This window comes from Callorhinus ursinus, unplaced genomic scaffold (assembly GCF_003265705.2).
Source record: "Callorhinus ursinus isolate GAN/ISIS: 27379988/994484 unplaced genomic scaffold, GSC_fseal_2.0 scaffold106, whole genome shotgun sequence".
Taxonomy (NCBI): Eukaryota; Metazoa; Chordata; class Mammalia; order Carnivora; family Otariidae; genus Callorhinus; species Callorhinus ursinus.
The window spans coordinates 1001930-1024406 of NW_027397168.1; the positions used below are offsets into that span (position 1 = coordinate 1001930).

General features: G+C 45.4%; 1 protein-coding gene across 1 annotated transcript; it reads left to right on the top strand.

Moving 5' to 3' along the window:
• Nucleotides 1–370: 370 nt before the first annotated feature.
• NLRP5 (NLR family pyrin domain containing 5) lies at nucleotides 371–22102 on the top strand. Its single transcript, XM_025848748.2, has 13 exons — nucleotides 371–659; nucleotides 2161–2238; nucleotides 4909–4965; nucleotides 5468–5476; nucleotides 5572–7159; nucleotides 8720–8890; nucleotides 10622–10789; nucleotides 12212–12382; nucleotides 14218–14388; nucleotides 16347–16517; nucleotides 18491–18661; nucleotides 20203–20373; nucleotides 21970–22102. Exons 1-13 carry the CDS (start codon nucleotides 371–373, stop codon nucleotides 22100–22102), a joined length of 3348 nt encoding a protein of 1115 aa, XP_025704533.2.
• Nucleotides 22103–22477: the final 375 nt, after the last annotated feature.

Genomic DNA, 22477 nt, shown 5'->3' on the forward strand with positions numbered 1-22477 from the left:
CTTCTAATTAGTGTTTTTGTATTCTTTAAGTGTTTTTATTCTGACTCTATGCCAGGTGCTGTTTCAGGAACTAGGGATAAGGGCAGCAAAACATCCCAGAGTTTATATTCTCATAACAAGATTAATAGATATAATGGCTAGTAATTTTAAGTCTATGAAGAATTGTTACCCATGAATTGGGCTTCTCTGTGTATTTCACAAAAGGAACAGAAAATGTTTCTAGTGAGTTGACGAGGTTGGTTGTATGAATTAGAGAATTTGATGCAAGATTCTTTTGTGAATCTTATTACTCTTTCACAGGTACCATTTCTCCATATTATTAAAGAATCCACTTTTCCATCAAAACCTGAGCTCTCAGCCTTGCACTAAGATGAGAGAAGCCAAATTACCCTCCTTTTCCAACTATGGACTGCAATGGTGTTTCAAGCAGCTAAGCAAGGAAGAGTTTCAGACATTTAAGGAATTGCTCATGGAAAAAGCTTCAGAGTTGGCAATGTGCTCTTTTCCATGGGTTGAAGTGAACAATGCCAATGTGGAACATCTAGCCTCCCTCTTGCACGAGCATTATAAAGAATCTCTTGCCTGGAAAATATCCATTCACATCTTTGAAAAGATGAACCTGTCCACACTCTCTGAGAAGGCAAGGAAAGAGATGAAAAGTGAGTAAGACTTGGGGCAAATCTGGGGGTGGAAGAGAAAGGAGATTACCTCAAGCTTCCATGGGAATGGAGAGGGATACTTGGTCACTAACTGGGTCCACCTCCATGGCGTGAGTCTGGACTGTGAGAAGTCACTCATTAGTCATCCTGTCTGGCTGGAAATTAGAGTAGTGTCCAGCCTGTATAAAAAGAAAAGAAATGAGTAGACAGACACTCTACCCAGACAGAATTTGGCTGAAGTTTATAGACAGGACTTGGAGTCTGAAGTGCTAAACTTGAGCTCTGGCCCTTCCACTTGTTCTCTGTGTGACTTTGGGCAAATCCCCTTTTACTCTGACCCTTGGATTCTACATCTTGGAACAGTAACTTTGACGCTTACCTGTGCTGTTGCAAAGACTCAATAACATAATGTATACAAAGTTGTTAACAAATCTTCATTCATTTATTGAGAACACTATGGTGGTTGTACAGTGGATGTCTCCCGTCTTTCTTGCCCCAAGCTAAAGGACTTAAAGCTCAAGGAACTCTTCTAAGGACTGATCTTGTCAGACTGTTGGTGTCCATATTATAGCAACGTATATGGATCAAATTGTGTGATCAGCTTAGGGTATTTAGGAGAAAGGTAGTAGAAAAAATAGCCCTCCTTTATCAGGAGGAATTCTTCTCTTCAACTGTGGACAGAAAACCTAGAGTCCAGGGTGCCTGGGTGGCTCAGTCGGTTAAGCATCTGCCTTCAGCGTGGGTCATGATCCCAGGGTCCTGGGATCGAGTCCCACATCAGGCCCCCTGCTTGGCGGGGATTCTGCTTCTTCCTCTACCCTTCCCCCTGCTCATGTGTGCACACTCGCTCTCTCTCAAATAAATAAAATCTTTAAAAAAAAAACAAAGAAAGAAAACTTAGAGTGCCAAGGGCAAGCAGTCAGATTGGCTCTAAAGACTACAGGTATGCCATCCCTAGATGTAACTTGACATCTACAGCTGCAAAGGACTTTAAGAGAAGCTATTCCTTCTGAGCTTCAAAAAAGCCCTGTGTGGAAAATATGTTGACTGGAGAAAGAGTGGTCAGTGTCAGAACTCATGAGTTGGACACCTCTATTTGGATAATTCACAGGCCTCTAGTGAGTAGTTAACTAACTAGTTGAAGTTTAAGACAGGTGCTGAGGATGACTCTTGAAGATAAACTCTTGATAACCATAATATAACCATAACATAACCTCATCATGTGAATTACCCAAGGCCATACAGCAAAATGGGACTGGAATTTACAAGTTCAAACTTGGAGCACTCTTTATGACCAGCCTCTGCTGCTTCACTGTGCTGGTGGCACTGGAGGATCTGACTCCATTGTCTCCATTACCAGCTAGTCATGGAACAAACTGTGAGATCCTGATGTTTGTCTTGGTTCCCCTCAGTAATTTGGGCAGGGGATGCTCTCATCCCCTAGTCTGGGTAATTGCTATGACTTTACTGAGACTATTGTGTCATCTCCTCTCTGTTGCAGAATATTCACTGACTGAAATACCAGAAAACTCTACACAAAGGAAGAATGACCAAGAACCAAGCATGAAAGAAGTGCCAGGTCAGTGTGGATGTGGTGGGACAATGGATGTGTCTAAAGCCATGTGGTGATTAGTTAGTGGCCCATCCAGGACTTGAACCATGACTTCTGATAGTCCAGTGTTCTTTCTAGTCTGGCATCCTGTTGTTGGCTGATTGTATGGGTTCTGAGCATCTAGTAATCATGGTCTTTCTTATTCTAAGTCCAAGAGAAGTCTGTGATCTTAAAGCTTTCTTACAACTCTCTGGGTTCCCATCTTCAGTTTGGGGAACTTCATGACCTTGCCAGGACAAGCTCCACCTAAGGATCTGTTTTGGAGGCTTTGGTGGAGAGATCCAGATAGCATGAAACCATATTCAATACAATTCCCCGGGAACCGGTGACAAGCCAGGCACTGCCCTCTGTACTTATGTTACATCCGTGGACAAAGTATGTGCAAATCCCCTGCGTTCATGAAGCTCATACTTCAGTGGAGGAAAAGGGAGACCAATGAAAGGGATCAGAGCAGTGAAGCCAAAACCTAGAGGGAAAGAGGTAGGCTTGCATAGACAACATGAATTTCCCACTGTTACCCACACTACCACTTGTAGATCGCAAATCTTCCAGCAGTCAGCATTGACCACGAAGTCTAACACCTTGAAAGAATCAGGACCAACTTTGTGTTGATGCAGGTTTGTCCAGGCTGGGGATAGGAAAACCCCCTTCAAAACAAAAGTCTGAGCAATTGATGAGTCAGAGTCTCAGAATCCCAGAGGTTGTAAATTGTTCCAATTTTAATGTAAATGTCAGCTTAACAGGGTGAGTCCTATATATTATCATCTTTCCATGGATAAAATTGTATCTTATGCATTTAAAGATTACTTAGTGATTTAGCAATGATGTGAAATAAAGACACTGCCTGACTAATCTTGGCAGTAGGAACAAAATTGACAAAAGCTGGGGTCTTACCAGCCACATTGGGAAGCCCCTCTAAATTACCATTGTACGTCAGAACTATCACTTGTTGAGACCTTATGAGTCAAGCATGGTGCCACGTGCTTTAATCTCATAAGTCTCAACAGGATCCTGTGTGGTAGTAACTGAAATTCCAATTGTCCAGTAACAAAACAGATCCAGAGGCAAAATGGCATGCCCAAACTCTACATGTGAGGGCCAATAAGCACTGCTTTATCTGTAATGCCATAAATTTTGGAACATTGTTCCATTCTCACATTGTGTCTTGTGGCCCATCTTGGAGAAAGTTACATGTGCTCTTCAGAAAACCATGTATTCTGCCGTTATTGGTGTTATTGGTTTTCTATATATGTCTCCACTGTTTTCGATTTCAGTAAATGGCACTGCTAACCACCTGGTTATTCATTCCAAAAGCCTACTCACTTTTCTTTTCTTTCTCTACCTTCCATCCAATGAATCAAAATCCTATGAGATCTACATCTGAAGTATAACCCATTTCCATGTTTTTCTATCCATATCCTGTGTATGAGAATCATTTCCTTTGAATCTCTTACCTGTTTCCACAGACGGTTATATGCAATCCATTTTCCACACAATAACAACCAAGGTGATCTGTTAGAAATTTACATCTAACAACTTGACTCCTCTGCTTTAAAATGCTCAAATGGTTTTCCATTATATTTATCATAATTTATTGTATCTTTTTTTTTTAATAATTTACAAGACTAACACCACCATTACGGCTATTCCTTAAATACCGTAAGGCCATTCCCACATCACCTAAGTCAAATATGTACTTAGCCACATTAGGAAACTATTTTTTAATAAGTAGACATAATGATTATTGTCCATAAGTGGTAGCTATTACATACCAGAGGCTGTGCTATTCCTCCAACAAAACACCTGATTTAATCTTCAGAGCAACTCCACAACATAGAAACGATTATCCTAGCTTTATTTTTTTTTTAAGATTTTGTTTATTTGACAGAGACACAGCGAGAGAGGGAACACAAGCAGGGGGAGTGGGAGAGGGAGAAGCAGGCTTCCTGCCGAGCAGGGAGCCCGATGTGGGGCTCGATCCCAGGACCCTGGGATCATGACCTGAGCTGAAAGCAGACGCCCAACGACTGAGCCACCCAGGCACCCCTATCCTAGCTTTATAGATGAACATACAGAAGCATGTAAGCCCAGCAAGTTGACTAAGACCTCATAAGCAGGAAGTGAGAGAATTCCCATTTATTTTTTTTAAAGATTTTATTTATTTATTTGAGAGAGAGAGAACAAGAGAGAGAGAGAGCATGAGAGGGAAGAGGGTCAGAGGGAGAAGCAGACTCCCTGCCAAGCAAGGAGCCCGATGCGGGACTCGATCCTGGGACTCCAGGATCATGACCTGAGCCGAAGGCAGTCGCTTAACCAACTGAGCCATGCAGGCGCCCTAGAATTCCCATTTAAATCCTATGCCACACTCCAGACTCCCTTGGTTCTTATCTACCAGGTTTTAGCCCTCATTTTAATGACTTGCCTAAAGGTCCCCAACGAATTAAAAGCAGAAATGAGACCAGAACCTCATATCTTCTGATTTTTTAATCAAGTGCTCATTTTATATGCAGTTAGTCTCTCTAGCTAAGCCAGCAGCTGCCATGTTTCAAACTGGTCCTGAGATGTGGGTCTGTGCCCTCTCTGATTTGGATACTCACGTAAGAGTGGGGGAATTCATCCTTACTCTCTTTTTTGCAGAAATTTCACAAGCTATAGAACAAGATGGTGCCATAGCAGCAGAGACAAAAGAAGAAGGTAAAGAAAACTGATTCACTTTTTTTTTTTTTTCTGTCCTGGGATGGAGCTGGGTGAAAACCAGTCTATGGAGTTTGGGTGGCAGAGGAGTCCACTGTCCCTTTGCTCATCCACATTTGTCTCTGGTGCATCAGTCTCTTCCCCAAGAGCTCCTAGAATCATCACCAAGGAGAGAGTCACGTATGTTCACTGTGATCATCTACAGGGACTGGGTATGAAGATAAATTCCAAAAACCTATGATTCTGGTGAACTTGGGCATCAAGTAGAGTCTACTGAGGGGAGAAGGACAGTAAGCCAACAAAAATGTCATATGGCAGGTATTAAGTGCTGAAAAGAAAGATGAGGCTAAAGGGACAAATAGAGCTATTTTGTAGGATGTTCCTAAGCTTTGAGGAAGTGATCTTTGAGGGATGGAGCTTGTTATCAGTACACTGCTAGGAAGGAACGAAAGAGCCATGTATGTAGACTGTCTGATTTAGGATCCACTGATTCCAGGTCCAGGGTTTGGGGGTTTGTTTTGTTTTTGCTTTTCCCTAAATTCCGGACTTTCTTAAAATGTTTCCTGTTTTTCTTCTGCTTTCCCCTGTCCAACTTGGGCTGTGGAGATAACACAAGGGACTACAAGGGCTACGTGATGACAAAATTTGCTACAGAGTTGGATGAATACCGTGGTTTTGAAAACCTTGCCTCTGACTGTCCAGAAATGCAAACATTGCTTGGTGCTTTTAGTCCAGACCAGAGGGGCTTCCAGCCTCGCACTGTGGTTTTGCATGGAAAATCAGGAATTGGGAAATCCACTTTGGCCAGAAGTGTCCTGCTGTGCTGGGCACAGGGTGAACTCTTCAAGGGCATGTTCTCCTATGTCTTCTTCCTCCATGCCAGCGACATGCAATGCATGAGCGAGGGCAGCTTTGCAGAGTTAATTTCCAGAAAGTGGCCAGACTCCCAGGTTCCAATGATGGAAATCATGTCCCAGCCAGAAAGGCTCTTGTTTGTTGTTGATGGTTTCGATGACCTGGACTTTGCCTCCCAAGATGATGACACAAATCTCTGTAAAGACTGGGCGGCCAAACAACCCATGTCTGTTCTGATGCTTAGTCTGCTGAGGAAAGTCCTTCTCCCTGAGTCCTCCCTGATGATCACCGTCAGAGACACGGGCATAGAGAAGCTCAAATCCATGCTCACATTGCCCCGTTACCTGTTTGTTGGGGGCATCTCGGTGGAGAAAAGGATCCAGTTGCTCCTTGGGCACATGAAGGATGAGCATCAGAAGACACAAGTCTTGCATTCGGTGGTGGACAACCACCCGTTGTTGGACGAGTGCCAAGTCCCCGTCTTGGGGTCGCTCATCTGCAAGGCTCTGAATCTACGGGAGGCATCGGGAAAGAGCCTTCCCCCAACCCGCCAAACTCTCACAGGTTTATATGCCACTTTTGTGTTCCATCAGCTCACTCCGCGAGACGCCTCCCGGCACTGTCTCAACCAGGAAGAGAGAGCCATTTTGAAGAGCCTGTGCCTCATGGCTGTGCAGGGAGTGTGGAACAGGAAGTTTCTGTTTTATGGAGATGACCTCGGTGTTCACAGACTCAGGGAGTCTGAGCTCTCTGCTCTGTTTCACACGAACATCCTCCTCCAAGACCGTGGCTGCGACAGGTGCTACATGTTCCCTCATGTCAGCCTCCAGGAGTTCTTTGCTGCCCTGTACTACGTTCTGGAAGGACTGGAAACGGAGAGGGCTCCCTACCCTGTGTTCATGGAGAACATGAGTTTGGTGGAGCTCCAACAGATCAGCTCCAATGCCCACCTGTTCCAGATGAAGCGTTTCTTGTTTGGCCTCATGAGCAAAGAAGTGACAGGGGCTCTGGAAGTCCTGCTGGGATGTCGCGTTCCCCTGGCCATGAAGCAGGGGCTTCTGAGCTGGATCTCTCTGCTGGGGCAACAGGCCAGCACCCCCGCCCCACCAGACTTGCTGGACGCCTTCCACTGTCTTTTCGAGACTCAAGATGAAGAGTTTGTTCGCTTGGCATTGAACAGCTTCCAGGCAGTGTGGCTTCCGATAAACCGCCGGATGGACTTGATGGTGTCCTCTTTCTGTCTGCAGCATTGCCAGTGTCTGCAGAAAATTCGGATCGATGTCCACGAGAGCTTCTCAGAGGATGAGTTCACCGAGGCACAGCCCCTCATTCCCCAAGGGTGAGTCCTTCATTTTATTCTTTTTTTTTTTTATTTTGCCATCTTCCTATATTTTATTTTTTATTATGTTCAATTAGCCAACATATAGTACATCATTAGTTTTGGATGCTGTGTTCAACAATTCATTAGTTGCACATAACCCCCAGTGTCCGTCACCACACGTGCCCTTTTTTTTTTAATATTTTATTTATTAGCACAGCAAGGGAAGGGGCAAAGGGAGAGGGAGAAGCAGACCCCCTGCTGAACAGGGAGCCTAATGCGGGGCTTCATCCCAGGACCGCGAGATCATGACCTGAGCCGAAGGCAGATGTTTAACTGATCCACCCAGGTGCCCCTTCCTTCCCATCTTTATGGAGGCATAACTTTTTTTTTTTAAGATTTTATTTATTTACTTGAGAGAGAGAATGAGATAGAGCATGAGAGGGGGGAGGGTCAGAGGGAGAAGCAGACTCCCCGCTGAGCAGGGAGCCCGATGCGGGACTCGATCCCGGGACTCCAGGATCATGACCTGAGCCGAAGGCAGTCGCTTAACCAACTGAGCCACCCAGGCGCCCCATATGGAGGCATAATTGACAAATAAAAATTATACATATTTAAGATGTACAACTTGGTAAAATAATCACCATGATTAAGCTAATTAGTATATCCATCACCTCACTTAGTTACCATTCTGTGTGTGTGTGTTGCTAATACTTAAGACCTATCCTTCTAGCAAATTTCAAGTATATGATACAGTATTGTTATCGGCAGTCACATTGCTCTACGTTAGATATCCGTCTTGTGTCACTGAAACTCTGTACCCTTCCCCCAACATTGCCCCATTCCCCCTCCCCCAGCCACGGGCAACCACCATCCTCTCTCTGCTTCCATGAGTTTGGCTATTTTAGATTCTATATGTGAGATCATATGCATCTTTCTGTTACTGGCTTATTTCACTTACCATAATGTCCTCTAGGTTCATTCGTGCTGTTGCAAGTGGCAGAATTTCCTTCTTTTTTTAAAGCTGAATAATATCCCCTGGTGTGTGTATACATATGTGTATGTGTCACGTTTTCTTTATTCGTCCATCAGCCATCAGCGAACATTTAGGTTGTTTCCATATCTTGGCTGTTGGGAATGATAATGCACAGATCTCTTCAGGATCCTGACTTCAATTCAATTCAATTTCAAAATTCAATTTTTATAAATGCAATCACTGGATCATATGGTAGCTCTATTTTTACTTTTTTGAGGAACTTCCATACTGTTTTCCACAGTGGCTGCACCATTTTACATTCAAGGGGGAGCTAGAATCTAAGGGCAAACCCAATTCAAGAGCTGGTGGCTCCGCATCACCTTAGTATGTACCCCGTGGGGTATTAAAATGTTCAGGAGGCAGGGTGGGTGTGAGAGCATGCATTCGAAGCACAAAGCGACATCACTAAATCGACCTCAGGACCTCTGAAGCCATCCCCGTCTTGCCATAACAGACTGGTTTCTCTCCTCTGACACTATTGTGGCAGTTGCTCATGTTAAACCCCATCCAGTGGAAGCCAATGTTGATTTCCTTCTCCAATGTAGGACGCCGATTAAGACCCTTGCTGATGAGGGCTGGAAAAGTCTCTGCTTCGTGCTCAGCACCCACCCAAGCCTGCGACAGCTGGACTTGAGTGGCAGTATCCTGAATGAATGGGCCATGAAGACCCTCTGTATCAAACTGAGGCAGCCAACCTGTAAAATACAGAATCTAATGTAAGGGTACCCGGCCCCTGGTACATGCCTCTTGGCATGACTATGTCACCACTCTCTTCTCCCACCTACCAGAAAAGACCCATCTAAGAATGTAATGAGAGGGGATAACTGCTGTGGAAGATAGAGGAGACAAGTTCCCAAAAGCACACAATAGGGAGAAACTAAAGACCCTGTGAAGGGATTATTGAGGCAGGTTCATTCACTCTGGGTATTGAAGGAAGAACAGGAGTTCGTTAGGGCCAAAGGTGCGGGGAGCTCGTTGCAGGCAAATGGGTGGAGCACAAGGCCATTGCAAGATCAAAGTACTTGACTCATGGGAGGTTTTAAGTCAGTTCTTAATGCTTTTAGGTTCATTAATAAGGTAATAAATATTTGAACACCCAATAAGGTCCTGGGTCTGTGGTGGACCCCAGGGTACTCACCAAGCACCTGGAGTAGGAGACGAAGTGCTAGTTCTGCAGACAAAGGTTCTGTTCTGGACTCTTCCCTCCAAGACCAAGAGAAGCACATGTAACTTCTCCATACAAACCTCTTCTTCTTGCCACTTGTATCCCTTCCCTAAGTAGTTTCTGAAAGCTGGACCGTGCCAGAGTCTTGACAGTGCCCTGTTCACCTCCGTCCTGCACTAACACCCTCCACCGGCTTTACCCTAGCGTTTCCCCTGAGAATCCCTGCTCTTAGCTCTTGCCACGCAGTGATGAGCCTAACTCTGTGTCACCACTGTATTTGCAATACAGCAGTAATGCATCATCATGGTAACGAGATTCAGGCATTACAGGGGTTTTCAGTAAAACCTCTGATGCTTCTTCAACTTCCTATCTCCCTAATTACTCATAAACTTCCCATGCAATTATATGTATATATTGGCAAATGACTTTTTTTTAACCCAAGTGGTGTCACGATATACACAGTCTTCTGACATTTGACCTTTTTCTTCAGCCTGACTTGAACTTGACCATATCTGTTTATAGTTCTGCTTTCTTTTTTTTTTTTAAGATTTTATTTTTAAGCAATCTCTACACCCAGCATGGGGCTCAAACGCACGACCCCAAGATCAAAAGAGTCACATGCTCTTCTGACTGAGTCAGCCAGGTGCCCCTCTAGCTCTGTTCTTTTTTTTTTTTTAAAGATTTATTTATTTATTTGAGAGAGAGAGAATGAGAGAGAGAGAGAGAGAGAGAGAGAGAGAGTACATGAGAGGGGGGAGGGTCAGAGGGAGAAGCAGGAGGGAGCCCGATGCGGGACTCGATCCCGGGACTCCGGGATCATGACCTGAGCCGAAGGCAGTCGCTTAACCAACTGAGCCACCCAGGCGCCCTCTAGCTCTGTTCTTAATGGACCAACCATATTTCATTCTTCAGCATGACTCTGGTTCAGCTCTTTGTTGAGCGTCTCCCCATGAGATCAAGCGCCATCGGAACATGGAGTACCAGCATCACTTAATCCTGTTTCCAGTGCCTGATGCATCATAGATGCTCAAGTATTTGTTGCTTTAAAATTAAATGTGGGCCATCTGGCTGGCTCAGTGGGTGGAGTGTGCAACTCTTGATCTCAGGGCTGTGGGTTCGAGCCACACATTGGGTGTAGAGATCACTTACAAAATTTTAAAAATCTTTACATAAATGCCAACAGTGGAAAGATAGGAGAGTTGGAACGGGAGAGGAGGGGAAAGGGGAAAGTTGGGATACAGCTGTCACCTGTGTCTCGTATTTTCTGCTTTCTTTTGGGTAGATTTAAAGGTGTGCAGGTTACCCTGGGCCTTCGTCATCTCTGGTTGACTCTCATTACCAACCGTAATATTAAATACCTGAACTTGGAAAACACTCACCTGAAGGATGCAGATCTGATGATGGTGTGCGAAGCACTAAGACACCCAAACTGCTTGCTGGAGTCTTTGAGGTACATTCTGGGTATGGCTTCTGCCTTTTTGGCTTTGTCTTGTTGTCTTTCCTTGTTAAATAATTATTCGCAGCAAGCTGCAAACCTATCAGAAAGGAAGAGGGCAATCTGGACTCGATCTCATGACTCTGAGATCAGGACCTGAGCCAAAATCAAGAGTCGGATGCTTAACGGACTGAACCACCCAGGCGCCCCTCAGATCCATCATCCATGCTGTTCAGAGTATCAATCGCATGTTCCTTTTCAGGGCTGAGTACTATTTAGTAGGACGGATACACTGCAGTTAGTGTAGCCATTCACCTGTCCAGGGACATTTGGTCATTTCCAGTTTGGGGCTGTTACCATGGTTTTGTAGATCCTGGGCATGTGTTTTGTCAATTAGATTAACTTGGTCTAAAGACACTGCTACTGGATGCCATGCCAAGGCAGAGAAGCATAAGCTCTGTTTTGAGCTTTAATTGACACAGAGCAACTGCGGAAGAGTATTTCGCTTTGCACTACATGCGTTTTTGCTCTGTAACCTGCGAGCGGCCGTCCCAAGCCAGGGTCATCGAGACGACATGCTGGAGAGGAAGACAAACAATAAACAAATGCAAGTCCTGAGAAGGAAGGAAATCCTGCCATTTGTATGGACCTTGAGGACATTATGCAAACTGAGATAAGTCCGAGAAAGACAAATACCATACGATCTCACATATGGAATCTTAAAAAAGCTGAACTCATAAAAACACAGTAAAATGGTGTTTATCAGGGACCGGGGGTGGGGGAAAGTAGAAATAGGTTGTTGAAAGGTAAAACTTGCAACTAGTAGGTAAATAGGTCCTGGAGACCTAGCACACAGTATAATAATTATAGACAACAACATTGTATTATAAACATAAAACTTGCTAAGAGACTAGATCGTCATTATTCCCACCACAAAAAAGAAATAATTATGTGACCCGACAGCGGTCCTCACTAATATTACAATGGCAATCATATTGCAGCATATAAATGTTTCAAATGGACATGCTTATACCTTAAACTTACACAATATTACGTGTCAGATATACTTCAATTTTTTTAAAGTGCAAATATATGAAACATTGGCTGGTGATCATTGCTATGCATAAAATAACGCTGGATAGAGGGGTTTCGGGTGCAGTGGGGTGGGTAGGCACAGTTAAGTAAGGTTGTGAGGCTGGCAAACTCAGTAGAGGTGACATTCAAGAGACCTGAATGAACAATTGAACCACATAAAGATGTGGGGTTGGGGATGAGTAGGGATGGTGCAAACACAAGGAATAGCAAATGCTCAGACCCTGAGCCTAGAGCAAATAGTGTCCAGAAATCAGCAACATGGCCGGAGTAGCTGGTGCTCAGGGAAATGGGTTGGTTTGGGGGGAGAAGTGAGAATGTGTTTCACGTTGTTTATCTCTGCAGGTTGGATCACTGTGGACTAACCCCCGCCTGTTGCCTGGTGATCTCCCAAATCCTTGTTACATCCATCAGCCTAAAATCTCTCAGCCTGGTAGGAAATAAGGTGGCAAACCAGGGCATAAAGCCTCTCTGCAATGCCTTGACAGCCTCACAGTGCACCCTGCAGAAGCTGATGTGAGTTGCACTTCTGTCCACCAGGGTTCCTTTCTCTTAGCTGACACGGCCCAAATGGTGGGGAAGGAGGGGAGGGGAATTCGTGGATGCCTAAGCCAAGGGTTAGAATGGGAGTTCTGACCCCACGGGAGTGCCCCAATATTGAGGTATAAAAGAAGACTCAGTAAATAACATCTGTGTCTTTGCTATCAAACTCTGAACGATATAAAAGTCTAGGGGAGAAGCCAAACGCGTAGAACCAGAGAGAAGAATGTTGACTGCCAGGGGCTGGTGGTTGGGGGGAGAAATGGGGAGAGGTTGGTTAAAGGGTACAGATGTACCATTAAAAGACAAATGAGTTCTGGGGATCTCACATACGGCATTCTGCTTATAGTTAGCACTGTCGCGTTATGTAGTAGAAAGTTGCACCAATGCCCAAATCCTGGAGAGTCTTAGCTTGTGGTTGGGGCTGCCATCTATGGCGTCCTTGAACACCAGGCCCTGTGCTGAGTGTTCTAATCCCATTAATGCCACCTTCACAACCTGCCAGGTAGGAATTATTTTCACCCCATTTGCTGATAAGGAAAACAGAATCCAGAAGAAGGAAAATCTCTTGACTAGGGCCACATAGGGAATAAAAGGCAAAACTAAAACATGAGCTCTGGTTTGATACCTAAGACTTGGAAATCTCCCCCTTGATGACCTACAATCTGGGCAAAGTTGTTCCCCCCACCGCATCACTCCCAAAGCATGCCATGTCAATAACATCCCTCTTTCCTGGGGAGTTTGAGTCTAAAGTCATAGCAGAAATTGAAAACAAAATGGCACAAATTACCTTTCAATTCCTGGGGGGGGGGGGAATCACATTAGAAGCCAACATATCTTCTCTCCCTCAGTCTGTAGTGGAAGGAAAAAACTTTCCCTCTGTCTTCTTAGATTCAATATCTGAGGCCTGCAAATTAAACTGATGATTGACAGGACACACCTATTTTATTTGTACTACTTTTTTTTAATATGCATGGAGGTTTCACAGAAAAGATGTGAGAAACCCAAAGAAGTGGTTAGACTCACGCTTATATATCATTTTAACAAAGTTATGCTAAATTGTGGAGAAGTGACTAGACAAAAGGCGTTTGGGGCTTCTAGGGGGCTGATAAATTGTGGATAGGTGACTAGGAAGTATATGAGAGGAGTTAATGGTAGATAAATGTTATATATGACTCATCTCCATGTCATGTCCATCTCTGGTAACAAGGGTCATTCTCTTGCTGGTACCAAAGAGGAGGGACACACGTACAAGGGAAACTCATGCCCTGTTTTTAGGCAGATGGGGGAGAGCACAGAGCCCTTCCTGTGTCTGCTTTTTCTCAGTTGCTTTCAGCTCAAGATCATCCTTATGCCCAAGTGGCATATTTCAGGCTTACATATCCTGACCCCCTTCTAATCCAACCCAGCCAGTATTTCTTCATCAAAATAAATCAGTGTCAGTAATAGGGAGTAAATGTTTGCTATATGCACTGCTCTAAGCATGTTAGATGTGTTAATTCATTTAACTCTGCCACAATCCCATGAGAGAGTGCGTGTGAGGAGCAAGAAAACCTGGATGGGGAGCAGGTTGACCTTGTCCATGTGTCTCCCATTGTGGGTGATGGCAGATCTAGTCACCCACGCCATTTAGAATAAATATCAGGGTTGGGTTTGCAAGTTAAATGCAAGACACAGTGTGACATCACCATACGTCTGCAAGAGCGTGGTCAGCCACGGGGTAGCATTTCTTCCCCTTATTTGCGAAGGAGGGAGGGATGGAACCTTCAGAATAGACCTCATTCTTTCCTTCCCGGGCTCTCTCCTTGCAGACTCGGGAACTGCGGCCTCACAGCTGCCGACTGCCAGGACCTGGCCTCAGCCCTCATCAGCAACCAGAGTTTGACGCACCTGTGCCTGTCGAGCAACAGCCTGGGGAGTGAAGGCGTGAATATGTTGTGTCAAGCCATAAAATTGCCCAACTGTGGGCTACAGAGGCTGATGTGAGTCCAGCTTGCTTCCTTGGGAGGACTGCATTGCTTTGTTACAAACAGCATGTAACGCTCGCCAAGCTCAAAGCAGTGGGAGGATGGTTGTCATGATGAAGGGAACAGATAAGGGCTGCATCCTGGCCCTGCCAGTTTCCTCCTTCCCTGGAAAATTCCATCTCGGCCCGTTTTCTTAGAGTGGGAAGTCGTCATTTATCCAAATACAGGCGATTCTCATTATTTCCTGCAGTTATGTTCTATAAAGTCACAAACACCGAACCACCTCTTCCAGGGGAAACACAGGGTTAGGTTCCTTCGAGCCTCTGGTCACATTTTCATCAAGCAACTGGTACCTAACCTTGCTTTGTGTGTTTCTGTTTAAAGACCCCTTATTTAATACATATTGTTGATTCACTCACATTGCGCTCAGGGCCGACAGCGCCATGACTCGTGGCCAAACGAAGCTCATCTCTGAAGCGTTTTCTCCACACAGCACAGCCTTCTTGGGCAGGGGAACACTGGACAGCACCACATCTTAAACAACAAAATGACCCACAAAAACCACAAAAATGCGGAAAACGTGGCACTAACTAGATCATGAAAAGGATACTTGTTGACAATGAACTTGAAACGAGTTCAGCTTCAGTGGGGAGCGTGTGCGTTGGGCAGCTCGGATATTTCTCTGCTCTGCACAAGCACGTGTGTCCGTGAATGACCCATGAGCACCATGAGTATGGACTTGGGGGAGTAGCGAATAAATTTTAGCAAGCAGACAAATGTGCAAACACAGAATCCCTGAATAATGAGGATTGGCTATAGTAAGCACGTGCTACTGGCGAACACTCTTGGTTGCTAGTGATGCAGAGACGACCGATGTGGTCCCTAAGTTCACAGAGCTTACGTTCTGGTAGGGAGAGCTGGATAATTGAGATTTTTGGATGATGGTAATGGTGACACAGGGTTGGCAGCCACAGAGGTAGTGTCCCCACCTCTCCGGACAGTACCACATGCGCAGCTAGGGAAGGCCATGTACTCTAGCTAGCGTAGAGCAAGGGGTCTCCATAACTGCCTTAAAAACTGCTACCCCATTGCCAGGTTATTCTTCTAGCCTACATCTTTGGTCTGGTGGTGAGAACAAAGGATAGGTGTTACACCTGTTCCACACTGTCAGCTTGCCTTGCTGGGGTCACTTTGCTTTCTGCCATTTCACCCCGTTGACCAATTAGTTCACCAATAACTCTAATTTAAGAAATCAACATATGTTAATGGTATACCTGTAGCCAGAAATTCTGTTAAAGAACGTAACTTTAACGTACATGTCTACCTTGTGGGTTCCAAGGTTCCTCAGTGAATAAATGATGGGAAGATACTGAGTATGGTAGACAGAAGAGTGACCTGCTCCCCGAGATGCCCATGTCCTAATTCCTGTAAATGTGTAAACTCACATGGCAAAAGGGACTTTGCAGGTGTGAGCAAGTTAGGGATCTTGAGATGGGAAATTACCTTGGATTATCTGAGTAGCCCTAATGTAACCAAAGGTGTTTTTATGAGGGAAAGGGGGAGAAGTGGGAGAGGAGATATGGTAACAGGATATAATTGCTGACTGAAGACCAGAAGCCAAAGACCATGAGCAGCCCTATAAAAGCTAGGAAAGGCAATAAAACAAATTCTCCCCTGGAGCCTCCAGAAGGAACACAGCCTTGCTGACACCTTGATTTTTGCCTCAGTCAAAATCTGCTGAACTCCAGAACTGTAGGATAATAAATGTGTGTTTTAGGCCACCAAGTTCGTGGTGATTTGTTACAGTTAGCCACAGGAAAGTGACACATTGAGCATGAAGGAAAATCAAACAGAGCTTCTTGAACGGCATCCAGGGCATGCGTGTGCTGCTAGATATCCTACCAAGCACTTCATGGTCGTCCTGTTACCCAAGCTGAAACCTCCCTCCTCTTTCCCTTGTGTGTGCCCCGCAGACTAAGTGAATGCAGCCTGGATGTCGCCAGCAGTGGCTTTCTTGCGTTTGCACTTATGGGCAACAAACATCTGACACATCTGAGCCTTAGCATGAACCCCGTGGAAGACGGTGGGATGAACCTTCTCTGCGAGGCCCTGATGCAATCATCTTGTCACCTCCAGGACCTGGAGTAAGTTTCAATGGTTGTCGGGGGTCAGTTCTACTAGATTGGGGCCCGGGGTTCCTAGAAAGTCCAGAGATGTGAGCAGGAAGGCTGCTACCAAAAATTAGTTCTGGCACTTGGGTCTAGTTGGGTCAACTGATGCTCAGGCTTTCATCTGTTTACCACAGTGAGTGTGGGAAGGACACGGAAATGAGTCCAGATAGGAACCCCACGATAGGATTTTTGGAGCTTAGGTCAACCTCGATTTCTAAAAACCTGTTCACTTCTCAGAAAACCTCTTTTTGCCCTAAGTTACTCTTCAGCTGTTCATTCTGTATGTAGGGTGGAGATGGAGGGGCTCTCTCTCAACATCTTCCTCTGGGGCTCAAATTTCTTTACCTTTTATTGGAATGTTTCTCTTTGATAAGAGTATTCCATCCTTAAACAGACTATAGAAAAGTTAAAAGATATCAATGAACAGAAATGAATCTCCAATCTGACAAAGCAGTTAACACTTTGGCAAATTCCTCCTGGATGCGTAAGTATTACAAAGAAAGGATCCCAGCAGTTACCGCTAAAAGCTTCTTGCCACATGGCAGGCATAAGGCTTTAAATATTTCACATGTCTAGGCTCATGTAGTTCTCCTACCAATCATTTGCAGGGGAAACCAGAACTCCCTTAGGAGCCCAAACCTTGCCTTTTGGTCTCACATTCTGTCCCTTGAGGATCTGCAGATCATAATCATAAACTAAGTATGGTATGGTATGCCACTGAATGATGCATCATAACTTTAAAAATCCCCTAAAGCTGGACACTAAGCTTATGTCCAATGTTTTAGTCATGCGTACCTTCTAAATCTTTGTGTACTTGGTAGTATCTTCTTCTCAATACCAAAAGTAGAGGGTCACCTGGGTGGCTCAGTCATTAAGTGTCTGCCTTTGGCTCAGGTCGTGGTCCCAGGGTCCTGGGATCGAGCGCCGCATTGGGCTCCCTGCTCCGCGGGAAGCCTGCTTCTCCCTCTCCCACTCCCCCTGCTTGTGTTCCCTCTCTCGCTATCTCTCTGTAAAATAAATAAATAAAATCTTTAAAAAAAAATCAGTGAACCAAAAAGTAGGACCATTTTAATATCTCTCCTTCTCCAATAATAAACAAGAGAAAGAAATTGGATAGAGATCATAGCCCACAGAGCTGAGTGCCCCCCCCCCAAGTATTATTCCTATGTTTGTTTTCATGAAATCAGTGTTTCGAGCTCTACTTTTGCATGGTGTAGAAACTAAAGCTTAATTACTTGGAGGCGCCACTTCTTTGGGGTTACATTTAAATGCTGGGGGATCATCATCACTGATCCTTGCTGGCATCTTAGGCTTAGCCATTCCCACCTGGTCTGCAGGTGTGAGCTCTTGCTCATTCTTGGTGTGAACGCCTCGGGAAGATGGACTCTCTCATCCCCAGTGGGATCATTCTATTCTCAGCTGAAGACAGGAGACAGTGGAGCTGTTCCCTTCATCTCTACTCAGATGAGTCATCCAGTCAGTATTTCAGGGGCCTTCTCTGCCCCCACCCTCCCCATCCGTCCCGGGAACAGAAGCACAAGACGCCTCTCCTTTTGGACCCCAAACCCATCTAGCATTTCAGTACCTTCTGTCATCTGTCATCTTTTCTCACCCTCTCAGGGACTCTACCGACTTCTCTTTTTTTTTTTTTTCTCTTTTTCTCCATCCACCCGGGGGAATCTTCATCCCATCTGCAGGTGGGAAGCAAGCTCTGAGGTGCTCATTTCTTTTTCCAGAAATCCCTCCAGCCACATCACATGCTTTCCCCACCTGTCACTATCATCCCTCCTCACCTGAGCCACTGGATGCTGCACAACCTAAGCCATTCCCAGGGATGGACAGAAAGGTTACCAGTGAGGAAGGAGTCCAGGAAAACCCCACTGATGTTTCTGGGCATCGTCCCCCTCTGACCCTCTCCTCAAATGACATGGGCTCTCCTCTTGCAGATTGGTTAAGTGTCATCTCACCGCGGCCTGCTGCAAGAAACTGTCCCATGTGATCACAAGGAGCAAACACCTGAAGAGCCTGGATCTGGCGGTGAATGCCCTGGGTGATGAAGGCATCATAGCACTGTGCGAGGGACTGAAACACAGGAGGGCTTCTCTGAGGAGGCTCGGGTGAGTTCCTGGGGTCCCCTGTATGAGGGCTGGGTGAAAAGGAAGGGGGACCTGGGCATGAAGTTGCTGAACAAAGACAGTGTTCCAACTCTCACAATTCCATTTGAACGAACCTTGTTCTCCCTGGTGCTCAAGAAATGACCTCATCCCCTTCGAATCAACATGAAGCCATTTCATAGGAAGGCCCTGCACGTTCCACCATGAAACCACTTAATATCTGTACCCACGTTCCCTACTTTCTGAAACAATAGAGGAAAAATCTCTACCGCTATCAGCTTAACCTCACTCATATCGGGAATCTTATCAAGTGCCTTATGCTATCACTGAATTACCTTCCCTCACCTCTTTCCAAAGCCTCCCTAGTAGAGATTTCCTGTTTTCACAGAGGCTTAGATATTATTGTAGAAGCAAAACCAATAATAACAATAAGCTTTATTCAGCCCCACCTCACCATATAACTATAGGCACTTAAAACTACTTGAGCACATCCCACGACTTTTTACTTTATCACAAGACGTTCCCAAATACACAAAATCTAGAATGATTGGGACATTAAAAACCTGCATGCTGGGCGCCTGGGTGGCTCAGTTGGTTAAGCGACTGCCTTCGGCTCGGGTCATGGTCCTGGAGTCCCGGGATCGAGTCCCGCATCGGGCTCCCTGCTCAGCAGGGAGTCTGCTTCTCCCTCTGACCCTCTTCTCGTGCTTTCTATCTCTCATTCTCTCTCTCTCTCAAATATCTCTCCCAAATAAATAAATGGAATCTTTAAAAAATAAAATAAAATAAAATAAAAATAAAATAAAATAAAATAAAATAAAAACCTGCATGCTCACCACCCAGTTTAAATGATCATCAGTATTTTGCTCTATCTGGTGAACCATTTCATAGCAAGTTATAGTTTGTTGTTCAGCCTCTGAATACCTCAACACGCATCTCCAACATGGGAGAACACGGCCACCGTCCAATTATTACATCCAACAAAGCTGTTTGGCCCTTAGCTGCTCCTAGGATAAAATCCTAAATCCTTAATGGGACCTAAAATGCCCAGCCTCCTCTCACACCATGGCCTCTGACTCCCCTGTGGCTGTCTGGTTCCCTGTCCGAGTCTCAGACATGTCCCAGCCTTCCTTCCGAGAGGGTCAGGTGCGTGCAGTTCCCAAGCCTATATCTCTACTTCCTGCCCCGTTCACCTGGCTTCCTTCTTGCCTCTTGGGTTCCAGGTGAAATGCAGGTTCTCAGCCAGCCTTTCTCAACGTGCCTTGCTTTGTTCCCTGGTTGCAAGTGCTCTCACCCTTTCTTTATCTTTCATTCTTTCCACAACTGTAATTAAGTCACCCAGCGGCTCTTAACAGGAGAACCAGCATCATCGCCTGGGAATCCGTTAGAAATGCAAATGTCCAGGTTCCTCCCCAGAACTGTGGAACCAGAAACGCCAGTGGTAGAGCCCACCCCTCTATCTTAAACATTGCCATGAAGGTCCAGTGGGTGGAAGGGTCGGTCATTGAACTTTGGAGGCATTTCTTGGCATGTTGGCCCTGCAGGTTGGAGGCGTGTGGACTGACTTCCGGCTGCTGTGAGGCCCTCGCCTCGGCTCTCCTCTGTAGCCAGCGCCTGACCAGCCTGAATCTGATGCAGAACAATTTCAGCCCCGTAGGAATGATGAAGCTGTGTCCCGCCTTTGCACAACCCACATCTAACCTACAAATAATCGGGTGAGTCCCTGGCGATTGTCTTCCGAGATACAAACCTCCTTCTGCTACAGAGCATGCTGGTTGGTGGAGAAATGCTTTATCCCAGAAGCTGAGATGTGGCTTACCAACCAGATCCTTGATCCAACCACTAAGTGCCCACTGTGTTCTGGGCACCGTACCGAGGATAGGGTTAGAGACAGAGGCAAGGTGCCTGATATCATGGGGCTTACTTCTGGATGGGTTTAGGAAGAATGGAGAGACAACATACAAATCAGATGTTTATCCTTAAAAAGCTAAAAGTGGAATTTCTATATGATCCAACAATTCTGAGTATATACCCAAAAGAACTGAAACCAGGATCTAGAAGAATTACTTGTACATCCATGTTTACAACAGCATTATTCACAGTAGTCAAAAAGCGGAAGCAGCCCAGGCATCTGCGGTCAGGGGAATGGGTAAATTAAGTGTGATATATCCACACAGTGGAATATCATTCAGCATTAAAACGAAAGGAAGTTCTAACACCTGTTATAACATGGACGAAGTAAGTCAGGTGCAAGAAGACAAATACTGCATGATTCTACCTAAGTGAGGTCCTGAGAGCAGTCAAATCCATAGAGACTGAAGGTAGATGGTGGCGCTGGGGGAGAGGGAGGGGGATGGGGAGTCGGTGTTTAATAGGCACAGAGTTCTAGTTGGGGAAGATGAAAAGTTATGAGGATAGATGGCGAAGATGGCCGCACAACAGTGCAAGTGTACTTAACACCACCAAACTCCCCACTGGAAAACGGTTAAGAGGGACAGACCGTTGAGGTTGGTTGTCCTGTATTTATTTCAATAGCAAACTCCCTGATTGAAAAACTGCCTCTGTGTAGCCCAGCTTACCGTGGTTGGGTTTGTGCAGGGGTCAAGTGTTGACGTATGGATGTAACAGGGTGGTTGTAGTGTGGGATCTGAGGGGAAGGATGGAATGGAAGGCATGGCTCTGTGGATTCAGAGACTTCAGTGTGGACAGGGAGAACTGTCACAGTGGTCTCTTCAGCAGATAAGCTGGAAAGGCAGAATATTGGGTTGAAAGAGAGCATATTTGCATCAATGACTCATGAAGCAGTGTAGCTTTGGACAAGCTCAGCCTGTGATCATGGGACTTGGCAGTTGAAGAGTCAGACCTAGATTTTACTAATGGACCTTCCAGGAGCCTATTTCCCTATCTGTAAAATGGAAACGATGCTGTGTATCTATTTGAATACCTGTTTCTCCTGCCCTAGGGATATAAGCTTCCTGAGGGTAGGGGCTTTGCCTTATTCGTCACTGGGCCTCCGAACCCTATAACAGGACCTGGCACAAAGTAGGTTCTCAGGAAGGAGTTTATGGATGGATGAATAATCATGCCTGCCTCTAAAGACCGTGGTGAGGGGCAGATGCCCATAAAAGCTCAGTGTAGCACCTAATGCATGCAAGCGTGCCTTCACATGTAGGGATTTACTCCTCCTCTGTGGAGCACCTCAAGAGTACAAGAAGAGGTCTCAGATCCTTGATGGAGTTTCCAGGAATTTTAAGGAAAGAAGAAGCAGAAGCAAATTCCCAGAGTAATGTGTCCCCCTTCTGCCTCTCCAGGTTGTGGAAATGGCAATATCCCACTCAAATACGGAAGCTTCTGGAGGAGGTCCAACAACTCAAGCCACAGATCATAATTGGTGACAGTTGGTATTCTTCTGATGAAGATGACCGGTATTGGTGGAAAAACTGAAAACATGAAACTCTCCCCCCCTCCCCGCCCCCGACCATACACACACACATGCACTCTGATGGAGGAACATAAAAGCCGTCTTCTGGGGCAAGCTGTACCCAGGAGTTCCCTCTCAGAGATGGAATGTGAGTTCTGGTTCTCACAAAGCCCTCACTGGTGGCGATTCTCATGTGTCCAATATAACTTGGTTACTACATTTGCCTCTGACACAGGCTGTGACCTTCCAATCCTAGGATCTCTGTGTCTATGAAATGTCTGTCCTACCTCGGAGCATATAGAGAAAATCAAATAAAATAAGCACTGAGAGCATCTGGGGAGTAAGTACCCTGTGACCTTCTTGAGCAGTGGGGATATGATCCAAGAGAAGAGTCGGAG

Coding starts and splice junctions, on each gene's coding strand:
- NLRP5 (XM_025848748.2), top strand. CDS start 371: ATGAGAGAAGCCAAATTACCCTCCTTTTCCAACTATGGACTGCAATGG. Junction 7,160..8,719: donor CAGCCCCTCATTCCCCAAGG/GTGAGTCCTTCA, acceptor TCTCCAATGTAG/GACGCCGATTAAGACCCTTG. Junction 8,891..10,621: donor TGTAAAATACAGAATCTAAT/GTAAGGGTACCC, acceptor TCTTTTGGGTAG/ATTTAAAGGTGTGCAGGTTA.